General features: G+C 32.7%; 1 protein-coding gene across 3 annotated transcripts; it reads right to left on the minus strand.

Annotated features, from left to right (window-relative positions):
* Positions 1–4,714: 4,714 nt before the first annotated feature.
* On the minus strand, positions 4,715–11,784 carry LOC111291866 (vacuolar protein sorting-associated protein 35A-like). Of its 3 annotated transcripts, none has more exons than XM_022883967.2 (21): positions 11,594–11,784; positions 11,332–11,428; positions 11,077–11,200; positions 10,503–10,688; positions 10,039–10,126; positions 9,776–9,832; positions 9,570–9,659; positions 9,319–9,441; positions 8,986–9,120; positions 8,759–8,875; positions 8,246–8,485; positions 8,091–8,156; positions 7,806–7,895; positions 7,464–7,553; positions 6,926–7,015; positions 6,590–6,658; positions 6,414–6,494; positions 6,187–6,294; positions 5,997–6,100; positions 5,447–5,560; positions 4,715–5,354 (listed from the first exon to the last, which is right to left on the minus strand). In XM_022883967.2, exons 1-21 carry the CDS (start codon positions 11,684–11,686, stop codon positions 5,144–5,146), a joined length of 2,373 nt encoding a protein of 790 aa, XP_022739702.2. In that variant the 5' UTR covers positions 11,687–11,784; the 3' UTR covers positions 4,715–5,143. The 3 variants fall into 3 exon arrangements, with proteins under 3 accessions (XP_022739702.2, XP_022739703.2, XP_089622859.1); XM_022883968.2 differs by having other exon boundaries at positions 9,753–9,832; XM_089766733.1 differs by having other exon boundaries at positions 9,776–9,911.
* Positions 11,785–13,880: the final 2,096 nt, after the last annotated feature.

Below are 13,880 nucleotides of genomic sequence, written 5' to 3' on the forward strand. Positions count from 1 at the left end.
CCAACTAACATCAGAATATCTTTTTATAACTTAAGGATATCCACTATAACATAATCCATAATTGATTGTTTTCTTTAAATATCAAAGTACTCTTTTAACTACTTACCAATGTAAATTACTTGGCTTACTTATGTACTTACTTAACTTTTTTATAACAAATGCTATGTTTAGCCTTGTACAAGTCACTGCATATATTAGACAACCAATTACTCTTCCATATTACAATTGATCGATTGTTTTACTAGTATTAGATACTAATTTCAATTAAGAACCCATGGGTGTAGATACTGGAATACAATTAAAAAGATCAAACTTTTTAAGTACTTTTTTAATATATTACGATTATGACAAGGTTATGCTACTATCATTCCGGATTATTTTGATTCCAATAATAACATCTACTATACCCATATCTTTCATTAAAAAGTTATTTGATAAATTTTTTTTTATTTCTTTAACTTGTTCTGAATCAGTGTCAAATATTAGCATATTATCCACATATAAGTAAATTATGGCTTCTTTGCCATTTTCAAATTTGCTATATATGCACTTATCTAACTCATTAACTCTAAAACCATTAGCAAGAACGATTTCATTAAACTTTTAGTGCCATTGTTTTGGTGCTTGCTTAAGTCCATAAAAGGACTTTACAAGCTTACAAACCTTATGTTTTTTACCTAGAATGTTAAATATTTTCAGTTGATTCATATATACTTTCTCTTCTAATTCACCATTTAAAAATACCATCCTTACATACATTTGATATATAATCGAATTATAATTCGAGGCAAGTGAAATTAGAACACTAATTATAGCAATTCTAGCTAATAGAGCATAAGTATCAAAGTAGTCTATCCTTTACTTTTATGCAAAAGGCCTTTGTTACCAACTTTGCTTTAAATTTATCTATGGTTCTATCTACTTTCATTTTTTTTTTGAAAATTCATTTATAGTCTATTGAATTAGAACCTGGTAGAAGGTCAACCAAAATTCAAGTGTTATTTCTCATTATTAAGTCCATTTCATCATTTGTTGCTTCTCTCCAAAAAGTAAAATCTTAAGACTTTATTACCCCTTCATATGTAACAGGATTAGACTTCGTTTTAAAAACAATAAAGAATTTTATTGTTTATGCTTTCACCAGTCTCTTCCACAAGGAACATAAAAAAATCTAGTCCAAAATCTTTTACCTTTCTAACCCTTTTGCTTGTTTTTATTTCCTGACAAGATTTATCACTAATTTCAGTTTGTTCTAATGGATTTGAAATTTCTTTTTCACTTATAGGATGAACTGCTTGTAGTTGTCTCGAAATTTCTTTTTCACTTATAGGATGAATTAAATCTATTTTCATCAAAATGTGCATCTCTTGATTCAATAATAATGTTAATTGAAATTCAATCATTTGGTTCAATAACCATGAACCTATATGCTTTACTATTTTTGTGCATATCCTATAAATATGCATTTTTTTCCTCTTTCACCCAATTTTTTCCTTTTAGGTTTTGAAATTTTAACTATAACTCTACATCTCCAAGCCTTTAAATAATTAAAATTTGATTTTCTTTTCTTCCATTGCTCATATGGGGTTATTTTTGTTTCTTTATTAGGAGTTCTATTTGGTATATGACAAGTTGTTAATAAAACTTCACCCTAAAATTCTTGTCTAAGACCAGAATATGATAATATTGCATTTACCATTTTTGTTAAGACCCTGCTCATCCTTTCATCTACATCATTCTATTGTGATATCTAAGGGGTAGTAACTTGGTGGATTATTTTAGTAGATTCAAAGTAACTTGGATTATGATATTTTTCACCCCTATTTGACCTCATGCACTTGATAAAAGATTCACACTGAAGTTTAACTTCAGATTTATATATTTTAAACTTATCAAGCGCTTCATTTTTTGAATATATCAGATAAACATAACAATATCTAATACAATTTTTTATAAATGTGAAAAAATTTTTCTTTCCAGATAATGCATGAATGCTATGTATATCACAAATATCAATGTGAATTAACTCAAGTAACTTTATATTTCTTTTAACCTTAAGAAAAGGATTTTTAGTCATTTTAGTCAACATGTATGTATAACATTTATTAATGTCTTGACTAAATTCAAGAATTAACATAAACTTACTCATATCATATAATTTTTTATAATTTAAATGACCTAATCTATAATGCCATAAATATAAAGATTCAACAATGTAAGTAGAAATGACATTCTTAATTTTATTAGTAATATTGAGTTTAAACATTCTTTCATATATATACTTTTTAACAAAAAAAATTTCTCCCTTAGACAAAATAACTTTATATGCCTTAAATACAAGTTTAAAACCAAACTTGTTTAACAAACTTCTAGACACTAAGTTTTTTCTAATGTTTGGTACATAATAAATATCATTCAAAGTTAGAGTTTTTTTAAAAATGAATTCAAAATCAACAGTCCCTTTGCTTTTGATTGTTGTTATAGAAGAATTTATCATGTAGAGAACATTGTCATATTCACTTGATTTGAATGTTGTGAACATGCTTTTGTCCTTGCACATATGTTTTGTTACCCCAGAATCAACCCATCAAGATTCATTATTTTCAAGCATATTGATCTCGAAAATCATGGTAACAAAATTTTCATAAGTATCCCTTTGTGAAGAATCATTTTTCTTTTGTAGCAACTAACATTCTTTCTTGAAATAGCTTACCACAATGGTAACATGAGTCTTTCTTTTTTTTTCATTGAATTTAGGCCTATTAGCAATCTACTTGAACTGAAACTTTTTTTTGTCAAACTTTGTAGTTTGTCTTTCCTCCAAAACATGAACTTTGGTATCACCAGAATTGAAATTCTGTTATTGTTTTCTATATTTCTCTTCAATTCAAAGATGAATAGCCAAAGTCTCAAAAGTGATTTTCTCTTTTTTATGTTTCAGACTTCTTTTAAAGTCCTTTCATGATGGAGTAAGTTTGTCTATTACAAAAGACACAATAATTGTTTCATTTATACTCATATTATATTATTTAAACTAATTTAGTATTCTGTCAATTTCACGTAGTTGTTTAATCATAGAACGTCCATCAATCATATGATAATTATTGAAATGACTAGCGAGAAATTTCTTACTTATTGCATCTTCAGTCATATACTTGGTCCCCAATTTGTCCTGTAACTTCTTTGTAATAGTCTCATTTTGGTACATATCAAACAAGCTGTCAAACAGACCATTCAAATAAAACCTTACACATGTAGTTTACATTATCCCATTTCTGTCTCTCTTGTTGCAGGAATAGATTTTTCTGTTTCATTTTCTTCTAACCTGGAATAGTTAGAACATATACAACTTTCAAAGTTGAAAGCAAGAAATGCATCTTCTTCTTCCATATTTGAAAATTGCCACCATCAAAATGATCCAATTTGACAAAACTAAAAGCTAATTCCCTGAGCATTGCTTTAGTAGCCATTGTTGAATCGAATAAAACCTTAAGATTATTAGAGCAAGCATTGAAAATCTAAAATAATTACTTATGGTAAATTTGGAATTTTTGAGGAAAAACTCCAAAGCGTGTAATGGTGCCATTCTTAAGGTTTTATTTGTCTCCATGGTATTATTTAATTAGTAAATGTGTAAAAGGGTTGCAAACAATAAACTTTGAGGATACAATGAAGCCTAGTGACTAATTGCATTTTGCATTGATAAAATCAATCTACTAAGCAATCACTGGCATATCACAAAATCACTAAACTTTTATAAAAGAAATCTGGAGTTTGAAGAAATAAGGAGCATTCCAAGATCTATTTCTGCATGTTTTTCAAAAAATCAAAAAAGTCTTTTATAAATAGATAAATGCCATTTTTTACAGATATAATTGTCTATTTTGAATAAATAAAAATTATCTATTTTTTAAATGTTGAAACTGTTCATTTTAAATAAATTTATCTGTCTGTTTTGATTAGACTTAACTATTTGTCTTTACTTTTTCTTTTTTAAGGTGGGATTATTTTTTGTATTTTATTTTGAAAATCTCTAATATAAGGGATTGAAAAGGTTCGGAGAAATAATGGATTGATTTAGTTTAAGTTTTTTTTTTTTTTTAAATAAGAGTTTGTGGAAAATGATAAGTTTTCCTTTTGTTTAAGTTTTTTAATTAGATTTAATTTAATTGATTTTTTATTTTAATTTGATTAGTACACATGGACATATACACATGAACATATAAAATTCTTGTAAGCTACAAGATTTAATTAAAACCATTCATTACAATCAATTATCAAAATCAATGCCATGTCAATATAATCAATGATTATATTAGTAAATTTAACGAAAATCTAATAATGATATCACCAATTGAACTAACATTATTAAATTGAACTAATACTAGAATTTGATTTCTTCAAATTATTTAATAGAGACAAATTCAAATTCCACATAAATACAGGAACCAATGGCATAATTTGGCCAAATGCAAAACGTAACGACTCGAGGGTCTTGAAGACCGTTATGGCTTTAAGCTACAGTCAGCTAGCACATTTGCCGTCTGCTCTGAAACACACTTTAGTGATTGCGTTAAATGAAAGCAGAAAAATATTGAGCGACGGAATCATATTGCAATAGATTCAAAAGGAATTTTCTTTCAAAAAAATGGAAGCAAAGACATATTAGGCATCGAAGCAGAGTGGAGAAGTACCCGTTATTTCCAAGCTATAGTTGAAGAATCAAGTGTGTTTCATTATAACTTAGCCAATCGGTTCAAAAGTGAACATTTAAATTATGAAAATTCATGATAAGAACAAGAATAGACGGAAATTCATTCCTTCCAGGAAGGAACATGTGATAGTCTCTGCTTAGAAGTAGCTTTTAACACCTATCCTCTTAACAGCGTTTGCAATATGATACGCTTACACATTTCCCACGTTGCGCCAAACCATGATGCAAGAAATTGGTATGTTGACGACAACGGACGACGGGGCATAGACTACAAATCCAGTTTCCTTAGTGGACAAAACAAATCAAAGATAATGATCTCCGTAGCAGTCCACAATAAATTTAAAAAAAAAAAAAAAAAAAAAAAAAAAAAAAAAAAAAAAAAAAAACCCTCCACCATGAGCTCTCCCACAGCCTCGAATCATCAAGCAGTCACACCTTGATAGGCTCGTATTTTTCACCTACTGCCCCACCTTTCTGTTTCTGAAATTCTATATATCTGAGTGTGCTAGCAAACAAAGCATCTGCTGCTGGATCGGGTGTGCTAGAGTCACTTTGCATCTCAGTTGTTATCAATTCAATCAGGCTCTGGATTGCAGCAACAGTTACCTGGGGGTTCCCCTTCTCAAAGAAATAAAGGTACCTACCAATACAGTGAGGTTGGAGTTTGCATAATAGTAATTAGCATAATATTGAATGAGAAAAAGTTCACAATGGGGGTTTGCAGGAATATACTTGTTCAGTATCTCAACAAAGAGAGTTACTGATCCAGTGCTACCTCGTGCTGCATTGGACATTTGTTGAGCAGCATTTGCAATTCTCAGCGCCCGCTTGAGGCAAAGCAAGACCCTAATTAAAGGAAAGAAAAGAACCAATAAGACCCAACAATGTGTAATTATTCCAGGGCCTTTTTTTTTTTTTTTTTGGGGGGGGGGGGGGGGGTGGTGTGGCTAGGTTGGAAAGGGGAGGCAGTGAAGCTAACAGGTTATATTAACCCATCCAGCGGTACCATCCTCCAACTTCAGCAAACTCATTTAGTTACAGACATTAAAACCAAATGACCAAAGGGAAATGTGGACTAGGGGAGCACAATATAATTCAGGACATGATCAAAGGTCAATGATCCAATGAACAATTCTAAAATCAGAGAAAAATTGGAGACGCAATTAAAGAATGGATCAACCAGTCGAAACACGTCCTTCCAAAAAGTTGCAAACATCCTGTGGGATGCACATGCACAAAACAAAATGCAGACATAAAATTATAGATATAAATGTAAACCTACCTCTCTCCATCTTTCATGCTGTCCTGATCATCAACCCAGAAGAGATGTGAGCATGCATAAACAGCTCTGCACTGATCAGGCTTCTTCAAAAGTTTAGCAGAGTACTGCTCACATACAAGGTTTCAAATCAAGTTTACAGTTGAAAGATGATAAGCTGTTTTATAAACAAATGAAATAATAGAAAGATTACCCCTGTAGCCTTGTGTGTTAAAGTATCCCTATTTTCGACACCAAAGACATGCATCCTTTGAAGAGTTCCAATTATCAAATGTATTGCAGTCACCTGCGCCCTTGAGTCCTATAAGAGCAAACATTAGCAAAGAGCAATAGTAAGTAGCAATTCCTGTGTTTCGTAGTCATGTAAGTTGAAGATACTCCACAACAAGGCATATTAATACTCGATCGTTACCAACTTACAGAAATTTCTTCTTCATATAAAATGTACGCCTGTGTGAAAAATTCATATGCCACAGGTTCTAAATCACAGTCATTTGCAGCCTGATCAATAAACAAATCCATCATAAATAATATTAGAAAAAATTTTGATTACTATTTTGTGATCCAAATATATATCAGGTCTAAACACCATATACCTCAGCACACTGCAAATACAACTGTAATGCCAACTCAGGGGCCGGAATGTTAGAGAGAGTTTCCAGAGTCTGAAACCAGAAGCTACCAACATTATCAAATATGCTAAAATTATGCAGGGTAAAACTTGGGAGAGAATACACATGAGCGCCCTTCAAATATACATTCAAAATATGCCTCCGTCCGACACAATTCATAAATTGAAATCTAAATGCACAATGATCAGAAATTATAATCTACTCATACTTCAACACAATCGTATAGGTCATATACTATAGCCAACATCCAAACAGGCAGTAATGACTGACCACAGTTCTAACATAGAGAAGATGACTTACCTGATTCAAAAGCTGGAATATTTTCTTTGGCGTTGTTGATTCCTCCTCTCCAAAAGGATTTTCCTCTTGGCCTTGTAGTTGCCGAACCAACTAAAGAATTAACCAAAAAATTTATGGTTAATTTCATTTAAAGGAAAAAAGAATCAAAGGTGCAGAGATTCAAAAACATTCTAGTTTAACTGCAGCTCAGGGTACAAAGACAGAAAAAATAACGAGGGGCCATGGGGAATATCTTTCGATTGTAACATTAAAGGATTTAAAGATAGAAAATTTTAAGTATAGTTGCAATTTCATAATAATTAAAGATAGAAATTTCCATTTAATAGTTTTTCATTATGGATTTTTATTCTTTATACAAGATTTACCCCTTTTTCATGAGACAAATTCTTAAAAGTGCTTCTAAAGTGCAGCAATGAAAAGTCACAAAAGCTGCATAACATAAATGCCATTATCTGCTTAGATATTAACAGGAATATTTTTTTAGTCTTAACTTGTAATGTCATAGCTCTCAATAATCAAACATAAGATAGAAGCAAACCTTAAGTGAAGAGAAAACAAGGGGAGGGACAGTGAAGGGTAGGCGTTTTGGTCCTCCAGCCAAGATATGCTTCCTCACTGTGCATATTATCTGCAAGTTATCAAATAAAATGCAAAAATACTTCAGAAGAAGAAGAAAAAATGCTAATTATGAACTTTCAGAATAAACTATATCTAATTCTGAAGGTAAAAATAGCTACATCAAAGAAAAGTACTGAACTTTTTGCACTTCAAAAAAAGTTCACGAGGAAATCCCAGTAGATGCACTCCAATTATATGATTATCAAATCTAACCATATCTATATAACTATGAGAATAAAAATGCTTTCACTCAATCAAGTACCTTAAACATCTCTTCTGTGTCATCATTATAAAACATCTGGATAAGACGTGCAACAGAATTCTGCTCCTCCTTGAAATCATCTTCATCAACCTAAATGTGAGAGAGCAAACAAACAATTAAATGAGAAATATCACCATTTGTAAAGGATCATTCAAAAGCATGCTAGAAAATGAGGAAAATATTAATCTAGTTACTGAGATTAAACAATTGTCCTGCATATTGGTGAACATGCTAAATCATAACCATTTAAAACTATAAATATGAAGATAAATGAATCATAGTAACCTCATCATCAAAAGTCCCATCCAGATCCTTAATAAGACCTTTTATCAGTTCAAACAATGCCTCAACCTATCATAAAAAAAATACAAGATCAAGAAACCAGTTCAACTAAAAAGCAATCTTGAAAGACAGGGTCAACAATGTAATTTCAAACATACCCTGTCAGCAGTAGAGATACGAGTTTTGTTCTTCATAATGCTCTGAATTATCACAGTTGCCATGACTTTATTTGTTTCACTGTCAAGGTATTCCATGACACGAGGATAATTCGAAAGCTTCAATGCTGTAACAATGTCATTATATTTCTCAAGTGGAGCACTTAATAGTGCAACAATCTGTTTCGTTGCTTTGTTGTCCTCAAGCTTTCCTTTGCCAGAGAGTTTTCTAACACATGCTCCCTGAACCAAAAAAAGCTCAAGTTACCTCAAGTTGATTTGTAACTTTCGTGAAAATAGATGACAGTAAGAAAAAATGATTAAATAGCTCTCTTTAACATAAATCAAGATTATAAGCACTACCATGCAAAAATCAATGGCATGGGCAGACCTTAATAATTTAATATTTGGGAAGAGAGAAAAACAAAATCATTTAATGTATATTTTGGTTTATGAGCAATAGAATCATAAATGTTAATGTGAATATGCATATTACAGTTTAAGAAGGCAGAATACCAACACTTGATCTGCATAATCGAGCCGGTCGGGATGGACATGGAGAGTAAATGTAAGAAGAGACGAATATAAAGTTATCACCCCAAGGATAGGCATATCAGGCTGTGCTTCAATCACCTGCATCATAAGATAGGTATATGACTGATTATTCCAATTGTCACATCTAAAACCACACACTATTAATCTAGGTTAGTCTAAGACGAATTATCTACATGCACAAATTTTACCTTTCCAATGGCATTATTCAGCTTCGAAAAAGCTTCTACTTGCAAGAACTCAGGCAACACATCTGCACTTGAAGCAGCATAATTTGATAGCCTTTCCATTAATCGAGATAGCACAGTTTTAATGTCCACAGTTGGCTGAAATCAAAAGGTAGAAAAGGGCTCAGAACTTATTGGGTACGCTTAGGTTGCTGCTTTTATAACATAAATATTAAGCAGATAAATACATAGATCCATGTTGATCCATACACCAGGAACAACAGAAATAGGAAGATTATGCAAGTTATCTGGAAGGTTCAAGGTCTAGAAACTCTAAAGACAAAATAGCAGAAGCACCTGAAGTTGTGGGAAAGCACCCAACAATACATCAAGAGTTTGCAAGTGGTATTCATCAGGAAAGACTTGAATTATGCAATCCATTAGATAGTATTGAGCTAGCTCATCTTTACAATTGACAACCTGTCAAGATATTTGAGGCAACAGAACCCAGTGCTTGATGGTTAGCAAGCAAAAGTTACATATCATAAACTCCAAGACAGAACACAGGAGTTAGATTACGTGCATTTGTGCATCTGCACGAAACCAACCTGTTCAAGGACTCGGGGAAGAACAGTGTCTTTGTACATATCAAGGTCAATACCCTCTATCTGACTGAGTACATGAAGATTCTTCCCAACCTAATTGAAAATCAGAGAGCAAGGGTGGGAGAGGCAAAACCTTTCGTAAGCATACTTCAAACTGGTGCACAACATTATTGCACTGAAATTTACCAGTTGTGGGTCACAGATATTACAAGATCTCGTAGCTCGCTCCTCTCTTTCTCCCGTTTCTCCTTCTCTCGAGCAGGTCCCTGCAGACCAGAAAGCCGGACAGCAAGCCTCAACTCAGGATCAGCTAAGAGTATGAATGATTGACAAGCACTATAACACCTGCGTGACCAGAAATCATGCCCTCATGATATAGTTTTACCTTCATGACATGCATGCATTTTTTTGATACATGCATGCCAAACACATGAGAGCAGGAACAGTCCATGGATATTTCAATTCAACCAACCTGATGCTGCATCCGCACCCACAACTTGTTCATCTCTGTGAAGTTTTGAAGCACAAATTCCACAGCATCCACAACAGTGTCTGCATCCCTGCAGAAATCAAGAAAGTCAACCACTGTTCAGGCAATCTCAACAGACAACCAGCTTAAAGGTTGAAAAAGAAGAATACCTGATTCATCTATTAACCCACCAATTTGATCAGATCATAACAATGGATTGACATGATCAATAATTTAGTTAATCAATGCACTACCCACAATTCCAGTGAAAGTAGCAGCTTGCCAACATAAAATAGTACATAAATGATAGAGGATAACATTTGAATTCTGGTCTTTGATATAATTGGAGATTAAAAGATAAAGGATATTGGCAAAACACATAAACTAGAAAGAAAATGCAGTATCAGCTAGCAAAATAATTTTACACCAAACATAAAGGGGAAGGGGGGAATCACTTAATTTCTTACCCTTCATACTCAGAACCAATGTCAGGCAATTTATCCCTGCTAACTTGAGCAAGGTAACTCCTTAGAAAAAGCCCGCGTACAGGATGCTGAATGCCGCGGCACATTTCAACAAGATCTTTAAGAACATCCTTAGCAGGAGCTTCCTTAGATTTGATATATACAGAGCCTACAGTACAGAGGAGATACCTGACAGAGATCACAAGACTTATCACATTAATACGAATTTAAAAGTTAATTCCAAGATATTTTCATTTTGATTGTATTTCGAACTAAAATGCTCAACCAAGTTATTAAAATAATCATGCTACTTGAACATGCTCTCAACTCCCAAACACCCAACAGATGAATCAAACAAGGTGCAGTTAAAGATAGTACATATATTAGGTTAATGAAAATTTCCCTAATTAACATAGAACTAATTACCATAAATGAACTCACAGAAAACCAGCAATATATCCACTGCATACACTATCTGAAATGAATTACACAAGAATACAACAGCCTGCAGCCTATTGATACACTTGCTGAAGTAAGCAAGCACACATGAAACAGTTTCAATGTGATTTGTGCTTACAATCTAGGCAATATATTGCCAGCATGCTGCACGAGCTCATACAGATCGATAATAGAGCAACCACGCCTTGTCTCTTCCTTAAAAAACATCTCCAGTTTCCTCAATTCATCAAACGCTCGCATATCTGAACCATCAACCACAAATTCGAAAGACTAAACTCGCATCGAAATCAAAATCGCAGAAGAAAATGAAATCTATCCATCAATTAAGGAATCTAATAAAAAATGGAGATCAGATCGGGAGAGAAGAGCTAACATAGTTCATAGTATTTGTGAGGAGAAAGCCTTGAGGTTCGAAGCTCTGACAACATCTGAGCAGAATACTTCAAAGCATCTCTAAGATTGTTCGAATCCTAACAAAATCACAAATAATCAACATCGTAAGCCAAAAATTCATTCTCTTTAAAAAATTAGGGTTTCTTTTTCAAATTAAGTAACAAGTAAGGATTTCCCTTGATTATCTCTCACTTATCATTTCAACCAAGCAAGGCTTAAGAAAGTAATGAGAAGAGAGTTACCAAAGCGCGATGCATGTAAAAAGCGTTCTGCTGGAGGCCAGCGATGCCGGCGGAGAGCCATTTCTCTTCGTCTTCGACTCCGTCGGCGATCATTTTCACGGTCGGGTCGCTATGGTTTTTGGTCTTTTCTCAAATCTTACGAGACGCTTCTTAATTGTTATCGAGATTGCGTTTTGACTTGTTTCGTGAACGAATCCTCAACTGCCTTTCTAGTCTTTTTTTCATTTTCGATCGGAGTAATCCTGTGCTACGCAGGTCTATGGTCTGCTTAAATCTTCACCTTTGATTGTGCTGAAGTCTAATAATGTGATGTACACCGTTGATGGAGGGAGAGTGTCGTTTTCCTGTTTCTTAAACAATGATTTAAGTATTTAAACCGCAATTAAAAAGAAGATTTTTATTTTCTTAAAAAATGTGCGGTGCTCTTAATTCTTGAGTATGTTCTACAAAATTTCCCGTCACTAATGTTATCCCATGTCCATGATAATGAATAGTTGAACACAGAAGTTGAGTCTACCATCGACCTGATTGGTTTGATAATTGGTATGTCGAGACTATTCATGTTCAATTGGCAGAGCAATGAATGGAATTCAACTCCCGATAGAACAGCTTTGAAAGGAAAACTCTTATTGACCAGCTCAGTCGGGATTGGATTTTAGTGTAATTAACTTCTTTGATGGAACATCTGCATCACTAAGGGCTCGTTTGGTTGTCACTGGACTCCAATAAGTTGCGTTTGTGCGACCTTTTTTGCCCAATCCCACCGGAACCATGTTTGGGTAACATATGGTGTGCGCGTTAGGGTTCTGGATCGCATCAACACATCAGTTGAAGACTAGAGGTTTAGGCCACGTTTGGATTCTATTGATGCCATGGTGAGATGCGATTAGCATCTAAAAGTTTACCGGACATTCATTTGGTCTCATCCTCTCTGCATTTAAACGTCAGTGGAGATAAATTTTTGATTGGGGTCCAGTGGAACTTCTATGATCTTTTACTGCTATTTTCTTCCTTATTTGCCCCTTTATCTTCTCATTTTTTAAAATTTTGTCACCTTTTTAATTATTAATTATTAATTAGTTAAGTGATAAACAAATTTCTATTGTTTACTTTTATTTGTTAATTTATTTGTATTTTTTACTTTAAGTATTTTCAAATTATTTATTCTTCTTAACTATATTATTATTATTATTTGATATAAAAATAAATTTTAAAAATTTTTTATTTATTTTGTAAATAATAAATAATTTAAAATTTTTATTATATATAAATTTTAATTTATATTCTTAATGATCATTTTATCATCTCACAATATTCAATCTCATTGGCAATTTTATGTTTGTATTTAAATATATATTTTATTATCGATTTTAATTTTATTATTATAATATTTAATTTTATCGTTATAATAATTAATTTTATTATTTTTTTTTTTAATTTCATCAAAAATAATTTTATTGCTGCTTTCAAATAGATCCTTATTTAGTGAAACATTGCGGTTTACCTCATTATTATTTTTTTCATTCCTATTATATCCTTAAATGTGTTTTTATTTTAAAAAAAACTTAAAAATTTATTATTTTTTCTTTCTTCTTGTTCTCTATCACCCTCCCAAATTTCTAGCCCTAAACTGCGTCTTCCTTCATATTGCCGCGCCTTCTTCTTGTCGCCTCCTCCATTTTGATGTCTCCTCTTTCAACTTTCGTCGAAGCTGTGTCATAGATTGAGTGTGACCGTATTAACCAGAGAGAAGAAGAAAAAGAAAATAGAAGATTAGACCAGGGGAATAAAAAGGAAAGAAAATAGAAGAGGAACATAGACTATTTCCATTCATAATCAGTTTGGTTACAATATTGCCTTATATATATATATATATATATATATAAATATATCAATTACATCATGTTTTTATTTGCTGAAACAAGGATCCAATGAGAAGTCTGACAGAATATGCCAGTTCAACTTATTCCAACGATTATGCCAACTTCGTGTGCTTAGTCATCCTTCTAGAATATGCCATCTTCAGCTCCTCTGCGCAGCGACCCTAATCAACCAACATGTGCGCTTTATTCCTTGCTATTCCAGCTTCCATCATTGTAACAGCTGCCCATTTCATCGCATTACCGTCCTCTGCAGCTAATCCTTGTCCCTAAGGATCATATGATGAAACTGAGAACTAATGATTGAATCATAAGCCGAGGAAATGCAACCATTATCCTCGATTGAAACTGAATCAATAATTTCCAAATCATCTACTTTGGATTGGTTGAGTTTTAAAAGAGCAGCA

Source organism: Durio zibethinus, chromosome 10 (assembly GCF_047325235.1).
Source record: "Durio zibethinus cultivar Kanyao isolate XHJ-2024 chromosome 10, ASM4732523v1, whole genome shotgun sequence".
In the NCBI taxonomy this organism is placed as follows: domain Eukaryota; kingdom Viridiplantae; phylum Streptophyta; class Magnoliopsida; order Malvales; family Malvaceae; genus Durio; species Durio zibethinus.

What these genes read in the sequence shown, in the direction of transcription:
- LOC111291866 (XM_022883967.2), bottom strand. Translation starts at nt 11,686, where the DNA reads ATGATCGCCGACGGAGTCGAAGACGAAGAGAAATGGCTCTCCGCCGGC. An exon ending in AGCATGAAAGATGGAGAGAG is followed by an intron (nt 5,561 to 5,996) that starts GTAGGTTTACAT and finishes TCCTTTAATTAG; the next exon opens with GGTCTTGCTTTGCCTCAAGC. An exon ending in TTTGTTGAGATACTGAACAA is followed by an intron (nt 5,355 to 5,446) that starts GTATATTCCTGC and finishes CTGTATTGGTAG; the next exon opens with GTACCTTTATTTCTTTGAGA.